The 15,895-nt window shown below is 39.0% G+C and overlaps 1 protein-coding gene across 3 annotated transcripts in view; it reads left to right on the forward strand.

The window, feature by feature from the left end:
* LOC120427329 (serine/arginine repetitive matrix protein 2) overlaps nt 1-15,088 on the forward strand; it is a 44,939-nt gene extending 29,851 nt beyond the window's left edge. For 2 of the 3 annotated variants that reach the window (XM_039592199.2, XM_039592182.2), the window contains 8 exons: nt 1,604-1,984; nt 2,074-2,136; nt 6,270-6,411; nt 7,770-7,825; nt 8,083-10,893; nt 13,597-13,687; nt 13,754-13,899; nt 14,560-15,088. In XM_039592199.2, the coding sequence (XP_039448133.1) occupies nt 1,604-1,984; nt 2,074-2,136; nt 6,270-6,411; nt 7,770-7,825; nt 8,083-10,893; nt 13,597-13,687; nt 13,754-13,899; nt 14,560-14,674 (3,805 nt within the window). In that variant the 3' untranslated portion in view covers nt 14,675-15,088. Of the gene's footprint in view, nt 1-1,603; nt 1,985-2,073; nt 2,137-6,269; nt 6,412-7,769; nt 7,826-8,082; nt 10,894-13,596; nt 13,688-13,753; nt 13,900-14,016; nt 14,351-14,559 lie in introns of those variants that run through there. The other variant, XM_039592190.2, reaches the window with a different exon arrangement.
* The last annotated feature ends 807 nt before the right edge of the window (nt 15,089-15,895 follow it).

The following is a 15,895-nucleotide window of genomic DNA, read 5'->3' on the forward strand; positions in this document are numbered from 1 at the left end:
GCAAAGTTTTAAGATCATCTACAAATCATTAAAAAAAAAAGAATCGTCCCGATTGGTTGAGTTATGCCTGAGAACCAGTGAAATTACCGTTCCACCTTTTTTTAGGGCTTGGGAATTGGAATGTTAAGTGAATAATATAGTTTTTTTTTTTAAATAACCAATTAAACATAATAACGCATATCGCATACAGATCATTCAATAAATTCCCTTCAATTATGTTTAGAATAAAAAACAAATTAAAACAAATGAATTGACCATGCGGCCTCACTGCTGCTACTCAACTCTGTTGTGATTGAGGCAGTGGGATCGATTTTGAATGCAAGATATTGTTTTACTCATTCTGAATTCTAATACCTTTTTCATGTTTCTGATAGCAGCATAACTGTTATCATGTTCAAATAATTTTGAGATACTTATTTTGGAAATTAAGCGTTTAATTTGAAATGAATTGAGTTTTCTTTTGTTGACAATAACTTTAAATTTGTTTTGATTGAACATTTTATTCTAAGAAAAAACAACAACATTGTTTATCAGTTTCAGACATTTTCATGCAACAAACAAATTCAATTTCATGATGGGTCTAAAGAGCCATTCATTGAACAAGTTTCAAGAGCAGTCCATACACAGCAAATTCTGATGTTCGTTTTCAGTTAATATTTACTGAAAACTGCACTACTGAAATGTTCAGTTAGTTTTTCGCTGAACTTTAGTTAAAATTTGTATCGAGCTGTCAAAATTTGCTGAAATTTCAGCAAGTTTTCGTTTACTGAAAATTTGAGTAGTGCAGATTTCGGTAATTTAACTGAATTAAGTAATGAGAGTTTGGTGTGTACGTTAGGCAACGTTGGCATACGTTGGAAGTACTTCACTTTCGGAGTCATTTTAAAGCCTTTCCTCAGTAAAGAAGGCAAATATTGCTCTAATCTATAGAACATTGTTTTCATCGTAGGTACTCCATATAAAATTGAAATCATCGTTCACAATGCAGCTCATTTTCAACGATAATTGCATCCATCATGCATAGCTATTCGTTTTGTATTCATTCAAATGTGGTATGTACGAGTACAAATGAGTTTATCTTTTCATATCGCAACATTCTTGCACCACCAGGTCGAAACCCTATCAATATGTGTCCGCTTGGCAGCTTTGCATGATTTATGCAATTCTTTCAGCCAGCAGTGCTGAGCAGTGCACCCAGAACGTGTATGCAGAAAGGCAACGAAACAACCACAACCGGATGTGGGCTGGGGCAAAAGAGGAAATGGGATTCTACCTTCAACGATGGCGCCGGGGACGTTGGAATAAATTGCTTCCAAATGAAATTTGGGCCAATTTTATCTTTGCATACATCAGGGGAGAGCCCCGTTTGGCTGTTTTCGCCCTCTTCCGTTCCGGATTTCCGTTACGGCTGTCGAAAACATTGAAATCGCGTGACTGGGGATCATCAATTTGTGGAGTTTTCCGCTTTCTTCGCTGTCGTCGCTGTGCATATCGAAAGTGGCTTTGATAATGACGTCAATGGGTCGATTTGGCGAGCTATAAAAAAAGGGATTTCTTAATTTCAACTAATTGATGGCTTTTTTTCTTTTCGCATTCTTTTCAGCGTCCGCGAGACCCATCACATCGCCCAGGCCCAGCAGGAGAAGAATGCCAAGCTGCGGGAGGCTTTCGGCATCTCGGAGTACTTTGTCGAGGGAACCAGCTTCGACCAGGACCGCAAGGCGAAGGAGGACCTGGCCAAGGCGGACGCCCTGCAGAAGGAGCTGGCGGAAAAGGAGCGGGCGGCTCGCGAGGCGGAAAAGGTCAACCGGAAGCGGTACGCACTGGTGAGGACTCCGTCGCCGGACCGGCCGGCGGCAGCCAGCAATGGCGGCAAGGACGGCGGCGAGGAGGAGCGCCGTGGCCACGGTGATGACGATGACGACGAGGCCGGAGGGGGGCGCAAGGATGACAAAAAGAAGCACCGCAAGAAGAATCGAGATGGGTAAGAGTCGTTTTCTTGATTTGAAAGTTACTTTTGAAAAGAATACTAAATTATTTTCTAACTAAATTTTACGTATTTGTTTTCCACAGATCATCAAGTCCGGAACGCAAGAAGGACAAAAAGAAGAAATCCAAGAAAAACAAGAAAGACAGGTAATTAAAAGTATAAAAGTTATATTTTCAGTGGATTGTAAAAAGATATGCGTTAGCCCGTTTGGGGTTCTATGAATCGTTCTGGTGGGATATTGATATGGAATTTATTTTTTGTTCACCATGTTTGAAAGTTTGATCAAAAATTAAAACTTTGGATAAACAGACATTTCTAGCAAGTCAAATATTGGTTTGGAAAATTATTGTATGGTAATATCTTTGATAGTACTTCGAAAATTCAACTTTAAAAACGGTGTGACCTTACAATAGCTACAGTTCCAAAATCTAAATTTTATTCTTAATTTCGATCAAAAAAGTTATACTCAGAGTTCATTCCCAATGTTTAAAAAAAGTTTGTTATTTCCCAGAATTATCGATTTAGGCAAATGTTTATTTTTTATATATAAAATAAGAGTATAGCAAAAAAAATATGGCTAAAATCTATTTAAAGGTCAATTATAACAATGTTTTGCAGTCTAGATTGGATTATTCAAAGCCTCGTACATTCGAAGTTAAATAATTCGATTGCTGATTATTGAAAATATTCTTGTACTGCTTCAAAGTGAAAAAGGAATGAGTAATCAAGGATGGTGGCCCATTTTCAGTAAAATTGGCAAATTTTCAAGGTTATTAACGATGAAATTATCGAGGTTCGATAACGACAACGATAGTACTATCGTTATCATTATAGTCCAAACTCGATTTTTTGAAGCCTCGATTATTCGAAGTTCTATTATCCGAAGGTTTGTATGGGACTTCAAACAATTGAATCACGAACAAAAAAAAAATCTTGTATTTTTTTACTGTTAACATCAAATTCGAGTTCCGCGACCCCATTTTAGTCAATTTTGAAGGATTGTACCTTAATGAACTCATTGTATCTTGATTATTCACAAATAAAACCGAATTGAAAAAAAATTAAATTCTCAATCACTTTAAAGTAGTTAAGGGGTCATTCTTAAGCACAACATTTAAAAATAAGACAACGAAAAAAAAAATCGTGATTCGATTATTCGAAGTGAAATTTTGCCAACGCCTTCGGATAATCGAGTCTGGACTGTATTTCGATAATTCTATCAGCGATAATTTTATCGACGATAATGGACGCTAACTCATTTTTAAAGTCTTTCAAAAAATGACTTAATCCAACCAAATCATGTTAAAATTTTCAAAGCTTTCACCAAAAATATATTTTTTTATTATAAAATTTAAATACTCAAAAAAATTACCTTATAACCTTACCTTATTTTTATCGAAAATTCTAAAATTTCCATAATTCGCAATTTGGGTAACAAACGAAGCGATTTTTTTTATGTTTTGCACTTTATTAATTTTTTTTTTGTAAAACCAAGAGTTTTTTTTTAAAAAGGTCCTATAAGCTATTGTGTTTCACATGTTTATTAGACCAAATAAAAAAAAACATTAGAAATACTCAATTCTTCACAAAAAAATACCGTATTTTTTCGATAGTATTTAAATTTTCATAATTTTCAATATGGGTATCAACAAAGCGAAATTGTGCATACCCTTTTACTTCATCAGTTGTTTTTTGTCAAATACTAAATTTTCACAAAATACCGTATTGTATCGAAAATACTCACATTTTTTAAAATACTTTGATTTTAATGAAAAATGTGGTATTTTAAAAACATGGCATTTTGTAAAAAAAAATTTAATATTTTTCAAAAAAAACTAAAATTGAGTCAAAATACATGCACAATTTTGCTTCGTTACGGTTGGTTTGTGAAAATTTGAGTATTTTACAAAAACAGTTAAATAAATTGAAAATGCATTGAAAATTTCGCTTCTTGTGATACCCATATTGCGATTTATGAAAATTTTAGGAATTTTTGAAAAATACAGTATTTTGTAAATTTTTTAATATTTTACTTAAAAAAAACTCTAGTTAAGTTAAAATGCAAATAAAATTTCGATTATTATGAAAAATTTAGTATTTTGAATTTTCGAAAGATTTAAAACTGAGTTATCGTCGAATTATCAAAATGACAATAACGATAGACGCTAATATTATCGACGATAAATTTATCGATTAACAACCTTGCAAATTGTGTCATTTAAAAAAATATGGTCGGATAGATTATTAGCAAAAAAAAAAAAGAATTTGACAAAATAATTATTTCCATGAAGATAATTGTAAAATATTTGGCTGTAATGGTTCTTTGCCATTTTGTGTAATTAGGCACGATGAGAAGTCAAAAGTCAAAAATGCGAAAAAACATATAAAGAAGAACAATTTTGCTTGATTTTGGACATGACATAACCACAAAATTGACTCACTTTGTTAGGGGTTATAGGGGTTATATTCTATAAAAGTAGAATTAAAAATTTGTCTAAAGTCAATCGACTTTCAGATCAATTTGGAGCATTTTAGGGTTCAGCGATAAAAAAAAAAAACTTCTAATTTGATCAGAAAATTAATTTACCAAACACTGTCATATGTGTCACTGTCCTGGATCATTCATTCCAGTAACAGAGTTAAAATTTTGAGCGAGAACTTTGGATAATTGAATCTGGACTGAATTGCAAATTCGCTTATCTTTATGGTGCTTCGTGAAAAATAATCAAAATATAAACTTGAGATTATTTGGACTTTCTGCCAGGTCAAGAAAAATCGAAGCAAATTTGTCCCATCGGAAATTTTGTCAATTTTGAGTTAACGATGCCTTTTTATTTGAATTTCTGAATATAAAGAAAGTTATTGCTTTGTAAGAAATTCTACTTTTTCGTTGATACAACATAAAAATTTGCTTCGAGCTATGAATTGATGGTTTCCAATCTTCCATTTACAATTTTTGAAAAAAAAGTGTGTAATATCTACTAATTAACCTGAAAATTTATAAAAAGGTTCGATTAAGAAATGCTCGTTACTTTTCTGTTCCGTACGGTTGACTTTGCATACACATATTCCAAAAATGTTATTCTCGATTACTAACACTCACGTCTATCTACATTCTCGTTGTTATTTAACTTCTTTTGCCCTCAATCGCAAATCACTTATCTAAAATCAAAAAATACCAAAAAACCAAACCAAAAAAATACTCTCACTAAAACCGTTCGCAGTTGGTAAGTATATGCTGTCAGCTAACGAAAGCATTTAGTTTGTTTCGGCATTTTTAGTCCTGTTTTCTTTTTTTTTTCCGTCACTTACACATTCGTACATTATTACATTTTATAAGTTTGTGAGCCGTGTGCATTTTTATGTCGTCGCTAAAGCAGAAAAGAATCTCCTAATGATGAGCCTTATGCCCCAAACAAATTTACTAAATTTGTTTCGTCAAATGTTTCACATTCTTTGCCATCAACTTCAAAACCAAATAAAATTTGATTTAGCTCCGACTGTTTCGTAATTTTTTATTATTTTTTAAAACACGTTTCATTTTACGCATCTTAATTTTCTGTTACTCAAATCACCAAACGAAATTCCCCTTTTCCTTCCCTCTCAAAATGCGTTGCCGACCGAAAAAAAAGAAAAGGAAATCTTTCTTATTTTGTTCTTTTTTCTCTCCTTTTTCCTAAAGACAGACCAATATTATGATGAATATAAGTTTAACATAACGGAAAGGTAAAATTAATTATTCTTAATCAGCTGCGATTTCAATCTTCTTTCTCTACATAAGTTAACAAAGTTATTAACCATTTCAACTGATATTTACTACTACTGTTTAGTGTTTTTGTTATTTTTGAATCGATCCAACAACGAAATTGTACCAACAAAATGAACGAATTTCGGTTATTCGGCGGCAGTTTTATTCCCAAAAGAAGAAAAAAAAAAACAAATAATCTAAAAAACCCTTTCTCACTTCACTCGACTAAAAAAAACGTTTTAAGTTTCTCTTTTTAAGTTTGTCTCATCGTCTCGACTCGGTACAGTTTAAATTTTGTTGAAACTGCGTTGCCCAAACTCCAAATCTGTGCAGTTGTCAATCAGCCTCTCCCGGTTCTAACCTTGGCGATCTTCCAGTTTTGTGGGAGAGGCTGCTTTTCGAGATATTTAGTGACTTACATTTATTATGAAAAGTGGAGTACTTGGGATGTCTTACTAATCGCATTTTGTACGCTTTCTTTCGTTTTCTATACTTTTTGGTTTGTGATCAACTCGACGACGACGACAACAGATCCAAGAAGAAACACTCGAAACGTTCGCACCGGGACCGTGACGACAGCGAGGCCCACTCGGATTCCGACTCGGACTCGGACCGCTCGGATTCGCACTCGGATGGCGGCAAGCATCGTAAAAAGTCCTCGCGGAAGGATAAGGTACGTTCCCAGGCCGGAATGCTTCCGGAACCATTTCGACGTCGATTCGTTGAAACCGGCTAGCGTGTGCGTATGTGTGTGTGCGTATGCATTAGCATTGTATTTTGTGTAGTTTGCGGCGCTGTTTTGCTGTGAAGGAATCAATCTTGCCGGACTCGGTTCCGGATTGGTTCCCTCCAGGAGAGGAGGTCCAGATTTTGAACGCTTTTTAGTGCATATTTTTCACGCTGCAGTCGAACAACCAGTAGAAGAAACTAGATTTATTATGGTTTTTTCTTCTCTTTTTTCTTCCTACTTAATTTGCACTGAAAGTTGCAATAACCACGTGGAACATGAACTCAAACTCTTTCCGTGGACGAGTTTTTCGCCTATAAATAAGCTGCCATTGAATGCCAACCTTCATGTCATTGTAATAATTCTTTGGCGTCCGTTTGATTTACCCCTTATTAACTCATTTCTGATTGTTAACCTCTTCTCTCGCTCAATAATTAACGGGAATTCTCTCTAAAAACCGAATTTAAGAGTCCAAGGTATTTTTTGCTTTTCATTTTCCAAACCAACTCTGAACCAGTAAAACATATGAAATAAACCAATGTTATGTGATCAATTTTATAATTAGAGGATAAAAGTACATTTTCATCATCGTTAATTTTGATTTCCATAAGTTTGTATATTTGGTTCAAGCTCCGAAATCTTTTGATTCCGCACGTTTCAAAAGGTCACCTCAATGTATCTCGAGAAAAAAACTCTCTTTCCCCCCGAATCAAATTTTTTGTTCTCATTCTCATTTCTCTCTTTCTGTCATGCTTAAAAGTTCTGCGAGAGAGCAACGAAAATGCATATCTGTCGGAGAGAGTATTTATTCTCTCTCTGTCTCACACTCTCTTTCGATTATCTGCAATCATGTCAGAGTGAGAAAACAAAATAATGTCTAATGGGTATAAATATGAACCTGTTCTGCCTCCCCCGTTGAACAACACAGTTTCTGACATCTGTCACAATCTTATCCATTGTGTAGCTCTGAAGCCGCATCGTGCCCTCCCTCCCTAAATACCCCATTCTCGATTTACATTGGACGTAAGTTGTCTTATTTTTTTACTCTTTATTTGTAACAGTGTCATACATTTGTTTTTCTCATCACCTTCACATTTGCATAGTTTTTTTTATCGTAAGGTTAAGGCATTTTTTATTCTTTCAACTAAGTAACGACACAAATGTCCTATACGGTTAAGTTTAGTTAGTCTTGATTTACTTCATTTTTAATTGACTCTAGTTAGTCTCTAGTATTTAAGCACCAACAAAAACAGCGCTCTCTACAACGTCTTTTCTTTTGTATTTCATTTTCCCCCACGCCACAGAAAAAGAAAAGCTCTAAAAAGAAGCACGCACGGTCGCGATCGGGTTCGCCGGACAGGTAAGTGCGATCATCGATCGATCATCAAGCAGGTATTGGACTATGACAAATAAACTAAATAACTCGAACTTTTTCGTGCTTGACAGCTCGCCAAACTCGCAAACAACTCTGAGGTTTCTGCAAACAAATCCAGGCAAACTGTCAAACTGTCAAAAAGTACGAGATTGTTTGTTTGTTCGTCATAGTCTAATACCTGCTTCACCCGGAGCGATCATACTCATACAAAAACAAAATTCATTTCCATACCAAATTTGCAGCTCTCCGACGAAGCAACCGGAACGTGATCATGGAAAGCGCGATCGCGAGCACCGGAAGGAAAAAGATCGTCGCGATGACGCGAGTTCAAGCCGGGATCGTCGGGTCGAAGATTCCGCTCGGCATTCCGGGTTCTACCAGCAGCAGCAACAGCAGAGGGACTTTGAGCGTTACGGAGGAAGGAGGGCTGAGGAAAGGGGTCGGAAAAGTCGCTCCCGCGACCGGCGCAGGAATGATGATCGTTCGCGGAGCAGATCAAACTCCAAGAGAAAGGACCGGTCACGGTCGGGCTCGAGGGTCAAAGCAACGAAGCGGGACAAATCGCACGAGAAACGCCAGCGTAGTGTAGAAAAGGCCAAGGATCGGAAGAAGGACAAGTCGCCGAAGCGTTCGGACGGGGATAAAAAGAAGGCGAGGGATCGGTCTAGATCGAGGTCCAAATCGGTGGAGAAAAGGTCGAAGGACAAACGGCGCGATCGTTCTGGTTCGCGTAGCACCCGCAAGGAAGACACGAAATCGAAGGACAAGCGGCGCAACAGATCGCGCTCGGCTAGTGAGAAGAGAAGCGACAAGAAACGGCAGGATAGATCACCATCGACGAGCAAGAAGCGGGATGAGGAAAAACGCCGCAAGAGGTCACCCTCGGCGGGTAAAAGAGGTAAGGAAGTGGAGACCAAAAGGCGTGACGAGCCGAAACGTCGCGAGAGATCGGCGAGCAAAACTGGCAAGGTTGACGAGAAGCGTAGAGGAAGATCACGCTCGAACAGTGGGGATCGTTCTCGATCGGTCAGCCGTGGTAAGCAGGCAGAGAGACGCCGTGAAAGATCGGCTAGCAACAGACGCGAAAGAATGACCAGACTACGATCTCCGGCGTCCGCCATGAAATGGGAAATGATGAAGCAACGTAACGTGTCCCAATCGGAGAACCGTGAGAGTGATGACGGAAAACGGCGTGACATCAAGAAGAAGGACGATGAGAAACGCCGCGGCAAGTCAAAGGATCGCCGTGAGCGCAAGCGGTCCGAAACACCCGAACTGAGACAACGCGACAGAAGTGAAAGCCCGGTGGAAAGACCGAGGAAGCGGTATGATTCTCCGATGGCACCCAAAGCGTTTAGAAACAAGTCTCGATCGCCTTCTAGGGAGAAACCGCGCAAGGAGCGTACAAAGTCACCGAAGGCAAGTTACCGGAAGAATCGCTCCAAGTCTCCGGTGGCAAAGCGTAGAGATCGCTCGCGATCACCGGTTGAGGAACGTAGAGGTCGTTCCAAGTCACCGTTGAGAAAACGCAGAGAAAGATCCATGAGTGTTGAACCACCCAAGAAGACGATGGCATACAGAAAAAGTCCTTCTAAATCTCCCGTCGTCAAGAACCGAAGAAACCGCTCCGAATCAACCGATGACAACAGGAAGAAACCTTCCAAGTCTCCGGTAAGGAACAGAAGATCGCCACCCCTGATGAAGAAGCCAAGATCAAGGTCCCCGCTCCCATCGCGGAAAGAACCAGAACAACCGACCAGAAGACAACGATCAAACACTCCGGAAGCACGTGCGCCCGCTTCTTCTTCCAAGGCACCTGCAAAACAACCCGTGTCCGACGGAGACTCTTCCGATTCGGACTCATCGTCGGACTTGAGCTATTCACCGGCCCAACGCGATCCCGATCGCTACCGCGACATCTTGGAGAAGCAAAGTCGCTTAAAAGAGCGCCAAAAATCGCGATCACCCTCACCCAAGAAGCAAACCCCGGCGCGAAAGTCCTTCTCGCCGAAGCAGGCGCCCGTTCCGGCCAAGTCACGTTCAAAGACCCCGGTAAAGAGACGTCGCTTCGAGACGCCACCCCCGCAGGAGAAACCTGTAGTTGCGAAAAAGAAGGACACGCGATCGCCTCCACCAAGGAAGCGCAAAGATCGCACTCCGTCTCCAGCGGTGTCTCACTCCAGCGAAAGCAGTCGACCCTCGGTGAAGCCGGTCAAGGACGTGACCTCGGAGGCGAAGCGTCCGGAGGAGAAATCATCCCCGTCCTCAAACGAGAAATCCAGCAAGCACGGTAGCAAAAAGTCCAAGAAGAAGCATCCCCAGCAGGTTCAACCGGTTGTCAAGCTGCAATCTCCGGCCTCGTCGTCCTCGGAAGAATCCGACCAGGAAGCGCGCGATCAACCCAGCAGCAGCAGCAGCAAATCCAAACAGAAGGGACGATCCGATCATCACCTGGACGCGTTCCTACCTTCGCTCACGGAACAGAAAGAGGACAAGATGCTGAAGGCACTCAAGAATGACTTGGCCGCCAAGGCAAAGCAATGCCTGGAGAAGAAAAAATCCGTATCGGAGCTGACGGGTCCATCGGACACGTCCGCGCAGCCTCGCGTTGGCGAGAGTCGCGAACGAAACATCCAGATTCAACAGGCAAAGATGGCTTCGTACAACATCCCGATCGACAACGGCAAGGGCATCGAGTTCACCTCGGAGGAAGCAACCGTTCCCGAAGAGGCGACCTTCCTGAGAAGCAAGGCCGGCGCTCCCATGCCGGTGGCTGCCCCCGCCGTTTCCAGCAGCAGCAGCCAGATGAAGAAGGACATTCACGAAATCCTGACGACCGTCGGAGCACGCCATGCGGAAGACAGCGCTAAGAATAGCAGCAGCAGCGGCGGAGTCGCGGTCAGCTTGGCCAAGAGCACGATTCTGAGTGCGGTCGACAGCATCCTGAAAGAGAAGATATCCGGGGCGATCGAGTCGGCGGCCGCGGCCGTCAAGGCACGCAAGTCCCGCAGCGCGTCCCGGTCGAGGTCACGTTCGCGTTCCAGGTCGCATCGGTGAGTTGACAACTTGCTTTTTGTTTGATTTTGAGACTATCTCGTGGTTATTATTGAATTCGATCGTAATTTCTAAATTTTAATTTTTTTTAATTTTTTGAAATTAAAAAAAAATGATTAAAACGATCAAAATTACCAAAATTACCTAAACGACCAAAATGACCAATACAACCAAAATTACCAAAATGACCTAAACGACCAAAATTACCAAAATTACCAAAATGACCAAAACGACCAAAATGACAAAAATGACCTAAACGACCAAAATGACCTAAACGGCCAAAATTAAAAAAATTACCAAAATTACCAAAATTACTAAAATGACCTAAACGACCAAAATTACCATAATGACCAAAATGACCTAAACGACCTAAACGGCCAAAATAACCTAAATGACCAAAATTACCATAATGACCAAAATGACCTAAACGGCCAAAATAACCTAAATGACCAAAATTACCTAAATGACCAAAATGACCAAAATGACCTAAACGACCAAAATGACCTAAACGACCAAAATTACCTAAATGACCTAAACGGCCAAAATTACCAAAATGACCAAAATGACCTAAACGACCAAAATGACCTAAACGGCCAAAATTACCAAAATGACCAAAATGACCAAAATGACCTAAACGACCAAAATGACCTAAATGACCTAAACGGCCAAAATTACCAAAATGACCAAAATGACCTAAACGACCAAAATGACCAAAATGATCAAAATGACCAAAATGACCCAAACGACCAAAATTACCAAAATTACCAAAACGACCGAAATGACCAAAATGACCTAAACGACCAAAATGACCTAAACGGCCAAAATTACCAAAATGACCAAAATGACCTAAACGACCAAAATGACCTAAACGACCAAAATTACCTAAATGACCTAAACGGCCAAAATTACCAAAATGACCAAAATGACCTAAACGACCAAAATGACCAAAATGATCAAAATGACCAAAATGACCCAAACGACCAAAATTACCAAAATTACCAAAACGACCGAAATGACCTAAACGGCCAAAATTACCAAAATGACCAAAATGACCTAAACGACCAAAATGACCTAAACGACCAAAATTACCTAAATGACCTAAACGGCCAAAATTACCAAAATGACCAAAAAGCCCTAAACGACCAAAATGACCAAAATGATCAAAATGACCAAAATGACCCAAACGACCAAAATTACCAAAATTACCAAAATTACCAAAACGACCAAAATGACCTAAACGGCCAAAATTACCAAAATGACCAAAATGACCTAAACGACCAAAATGACCTAAACGACCAAAATTACCTAAATGACCTAAACGGCCAAAATTACCAAAATGACCAAAATGACCTAAACGACCAAAATGACCTAAACGGCCAAAATTACCAAAATGACCAAAATGACCTAAACGACCAAAATGACCTAAATGACCTAAACGGCCAAAATTACCAAAATGACCAAAATGACCTAAACGACCAAAATGACCAAAATGATCAAAATGACCAAAATGACCCAAACGACCAAAATTACCAAAATTACCAAAATTACCAAAACGACCGAAATGACCAAAATGACCTAAACGACCAAAATGACCTAAACGGCCAAAATTACCAAAATGACCAAAATGACCTAAACGACCAAAATGACCTAAATGACCTAAACGGCCAAAATGACCAAAATGACCTAAACGACCAAAATGACCAAAATGATCAAAATGACCAAAATGACCCAAACGACCAAAATTACGAAAATGACCAAAATTACCAAAATTACCAAAACGACCGAAATGACCAAAATGACCTAAACGACCGAAATGAACAAAATTACCTAAACGACCAAAATGACCTAAATGACCTGAACGTCCAAAATGGCCAAAATGACCAATGTTGACAGAATGACCAAAATTATTAAAATGACCAAAATGACCTAAACGACCAAAATGACCAAAATGACCTAAACGACCAAAATTACCAAAACGACCAAAATGACCAAAATAATCAAAACGACCAAAATAACCCAAACGACCAAAATGACCAAAGTTAACAAAATGATCCAAATGACCAAAATTATCAAAATGACCAAAACGACCAAAATGATCAAAATGACCTAAACAATCAAAATGACCTAAACGACCAAAATGACCAAAACGACAAAAATGATCAAAATGACTGAAATGTGCAAAATGACCAAAATTAACAAATGGATCAAAATGACCAAAATTATCAAAATCATCAAAATGACAACATTTTTGAAGTTTTTAATTTATTTTAAATTTTTCATATTTTCAATTTTTTTTTAATTTTTCATATTTTTCAATTTTTGATGTTTTTTAAATTTCATTTCATTTAATTTTTTTTATTATAGTGAGTAAAAAGCCCCCTTGAGCTGTATCAGACACATTCTCAAGAAGGCATTTTATTTGAAATTAAAAAGGAATTAATCTTGATTTTGAAATTTTGTTATCTTTTACATTAAAAAAATTGAACTTATATTTTTTTTTAATATTTCGCTTAGTCAAAAAAAAATGGTATTATGTTCAAATTACGATCGTAATTTCTCGATAGTAAGTCGTAATTTGTCGATGGTAGATCGATATTTGTCGATGGTAAGTCGTAATCTTACTATCGACAAATCTCGACCGTGAGTCGAGATATTACGATCGAATGCAATAATCACCACGACTAACTTCTACCTTTTTTCAGATCCCGCAGCTACAGCAGTTCCAGCTCAAGCTCGCGCAGCTCCCGTTCGCGGTCTTCGCGATCTAGCCGCTCCAGAAGTGGTGCGAGCTCGGTAAGCGTCACTTTGAAATCACCTAACATCCGTAGAAATTTACACATATCTGTAATTTAATTCCAGCGCCGAAGCCGTACTCGCTCCCGCAGCAGCACGTCGCGATCCCGATCGCGCACGCCGCCGCCACCCAAGCGTCGCTCGTCGCGCTCGCCGTCGATTCCGCGCCGTGCCGGTTCGCCCAGCTTCCTGGACCGTCGTCGGATCACCAGGTAACTTTTGCAGCTTTGAGGTCACACAGCTTTGAGTGCCATTTGGCTTTTATTTCTTAAATTTTTGGTTTCATTTCGCCCTTTTTCATTTTTTTATTTTTATTTTTTTTGGTTCAGCTCGAAGAATCGTAAGCAACGTTCTAGATCCCGAAGTAGTAGCGCTAGTAGCAAATCCAGTAGGTCGTCCCCAGCCAGAAGACGACGAAGGCGTTGAAAGCTCCGACGCCGATTTATGATTTCGTCCCACGTGCGCACATTGTTCGGTTGTGTTCTTTTGATTTTTACTTTCTCCTTGCGGGTCACCGCAATATCGCGGTGGCAACAATTTCATTTTACCCAATTTAATCTTTAGAGGTGTGCCGATTGAGTTGTAGAATATTTTCTAGATAACTTGTAAGTTTGATTTGTATTCTTGTACCATTGAATCAAAGCTTGACAATTTTCACTTGAACTCTTTAGTTTCTTGCTCTGAAATGTACCGAAAGCAATTTATCTTTGGTTGTTCTTCTGTTTCCTATGTTTTAAAACGGTAAGTTTTTTCGGTTGTTTTTCACAGAAATAAAAATAACTTATTGAACTAACCCACCCTCTCTTTCCCCCACTTTTCTAACAATTGCCACCCCCGCGGAAACTCTACTAACACTCTCCACCCAACTCAAGCGCTCGGAAGCGTCCCATACCGTATCGTCGGCCGACTCCGTCGTCCCTCTCCAGTGGCAGCAGTTACCACAGCCGCAGCCGGTCCCGCTCGCGGAGCCACAGCAAAAGTGTCTAGAAAGCCCCGGTGACCATAACGTAGCCATAATCGCAGAACAAACCGCAAGAGAAAATCAAAAACAATCATGAGAAAAGCAAATGCTCGATTTTTGTTTCATTAACTGTGCAGATATTAATATTTTAAACAGCTATCCCGATATTACTAACTGATAAGATCAACTCACCAACTAGTCACAGACCATTAGCAAATTTATTTCTTTGTTCTAGTTACTTTTTAAGGTGCAATTCAACAAAGAAAAAGAAACGAAATCATGATCTCGAGATTACACTATCTAAGTCATTAATTTATTTAATTTATTTCCCTTATTTATTTAACTTTATCATATCATAAGCTGCAAACAATGAAACATACCAACAGCAAGTATTTAAAATGATCAATACACAAATGTGATTACAACAGGTACTAAAACGATTTGTATTTTTGTTTTGTTTAATCCGAAACACGTCCCACCGAGTCGAGCAGTTATCATCTCGCAAAATTTTGTTGAATCAAATTTTATCAATAATCTCGGAGGTTACCGTCTAAATTCTCGGTTTCTCTGACTTGAAATTTCATTTGAAAAAAAAAACAAACTATTTTTTAAATTGAAAACACATGCACTTTTCCATCCACTGACCCCTCGGCCATTTTGGGTTTGTTGTTGTTTTTTGACGTTTGTCTGCTTTTGCGAAAAACTTATTCGAATCTTGGAACACTAAAAACTGAAATGTGAAGCAGTCTCACATGTTTTAAATTATTCTACTGAAATTTATGACCGTACGTAAGAGATATTTGGTCTTTTTTTGTTTCCTGCTTAAAAACCTGGTTATGGGTTTCAGAAACTAGTAACTTTTCATAAAAAAATCCTAAAAATAGGGTGTCTTCGGGAAAGTAGTCCAACATTTAATGGAGGTCCTCAGGGATAGAATAATCGCAACAAAATCATTTTCGAGCATTCTTCACCCGCGAAAGAGAGAGAAGGCAAATCACGCAAAAGAAAATCGCTCCCGAACTTCTCCAAGAAAATCAATCTGTGGATGATTTTTTGTGAATTTCCTTGTCAGCATCACTTAAAATTTGTTTACACACATTGTCCATCTACAAAAAGTGACAGCTCATTTTTCGACGTGTGACGTTACACTTGCAAGTATAGTGGTGAAAAAGATGTTCTGCCGAATAATCATGACGATGATTTTTTTAGATTCCTTTTACCGATCTTTCGTGCGCGAGAGAGGAGAG

This window comes from Culex pipiens, chromosome 3 (assembly GCF_016801865.2).
Source record: "Culex pipiens pallens isolate TS chromosome 3, TS_CPP_V2, whole genome shotgun sequence".
Lineage (NCBI taxonomy): Eukaryota > Metazoa > Arthropoda > Insecta > Diptera > Culicidae > Culex > Culex pipiens.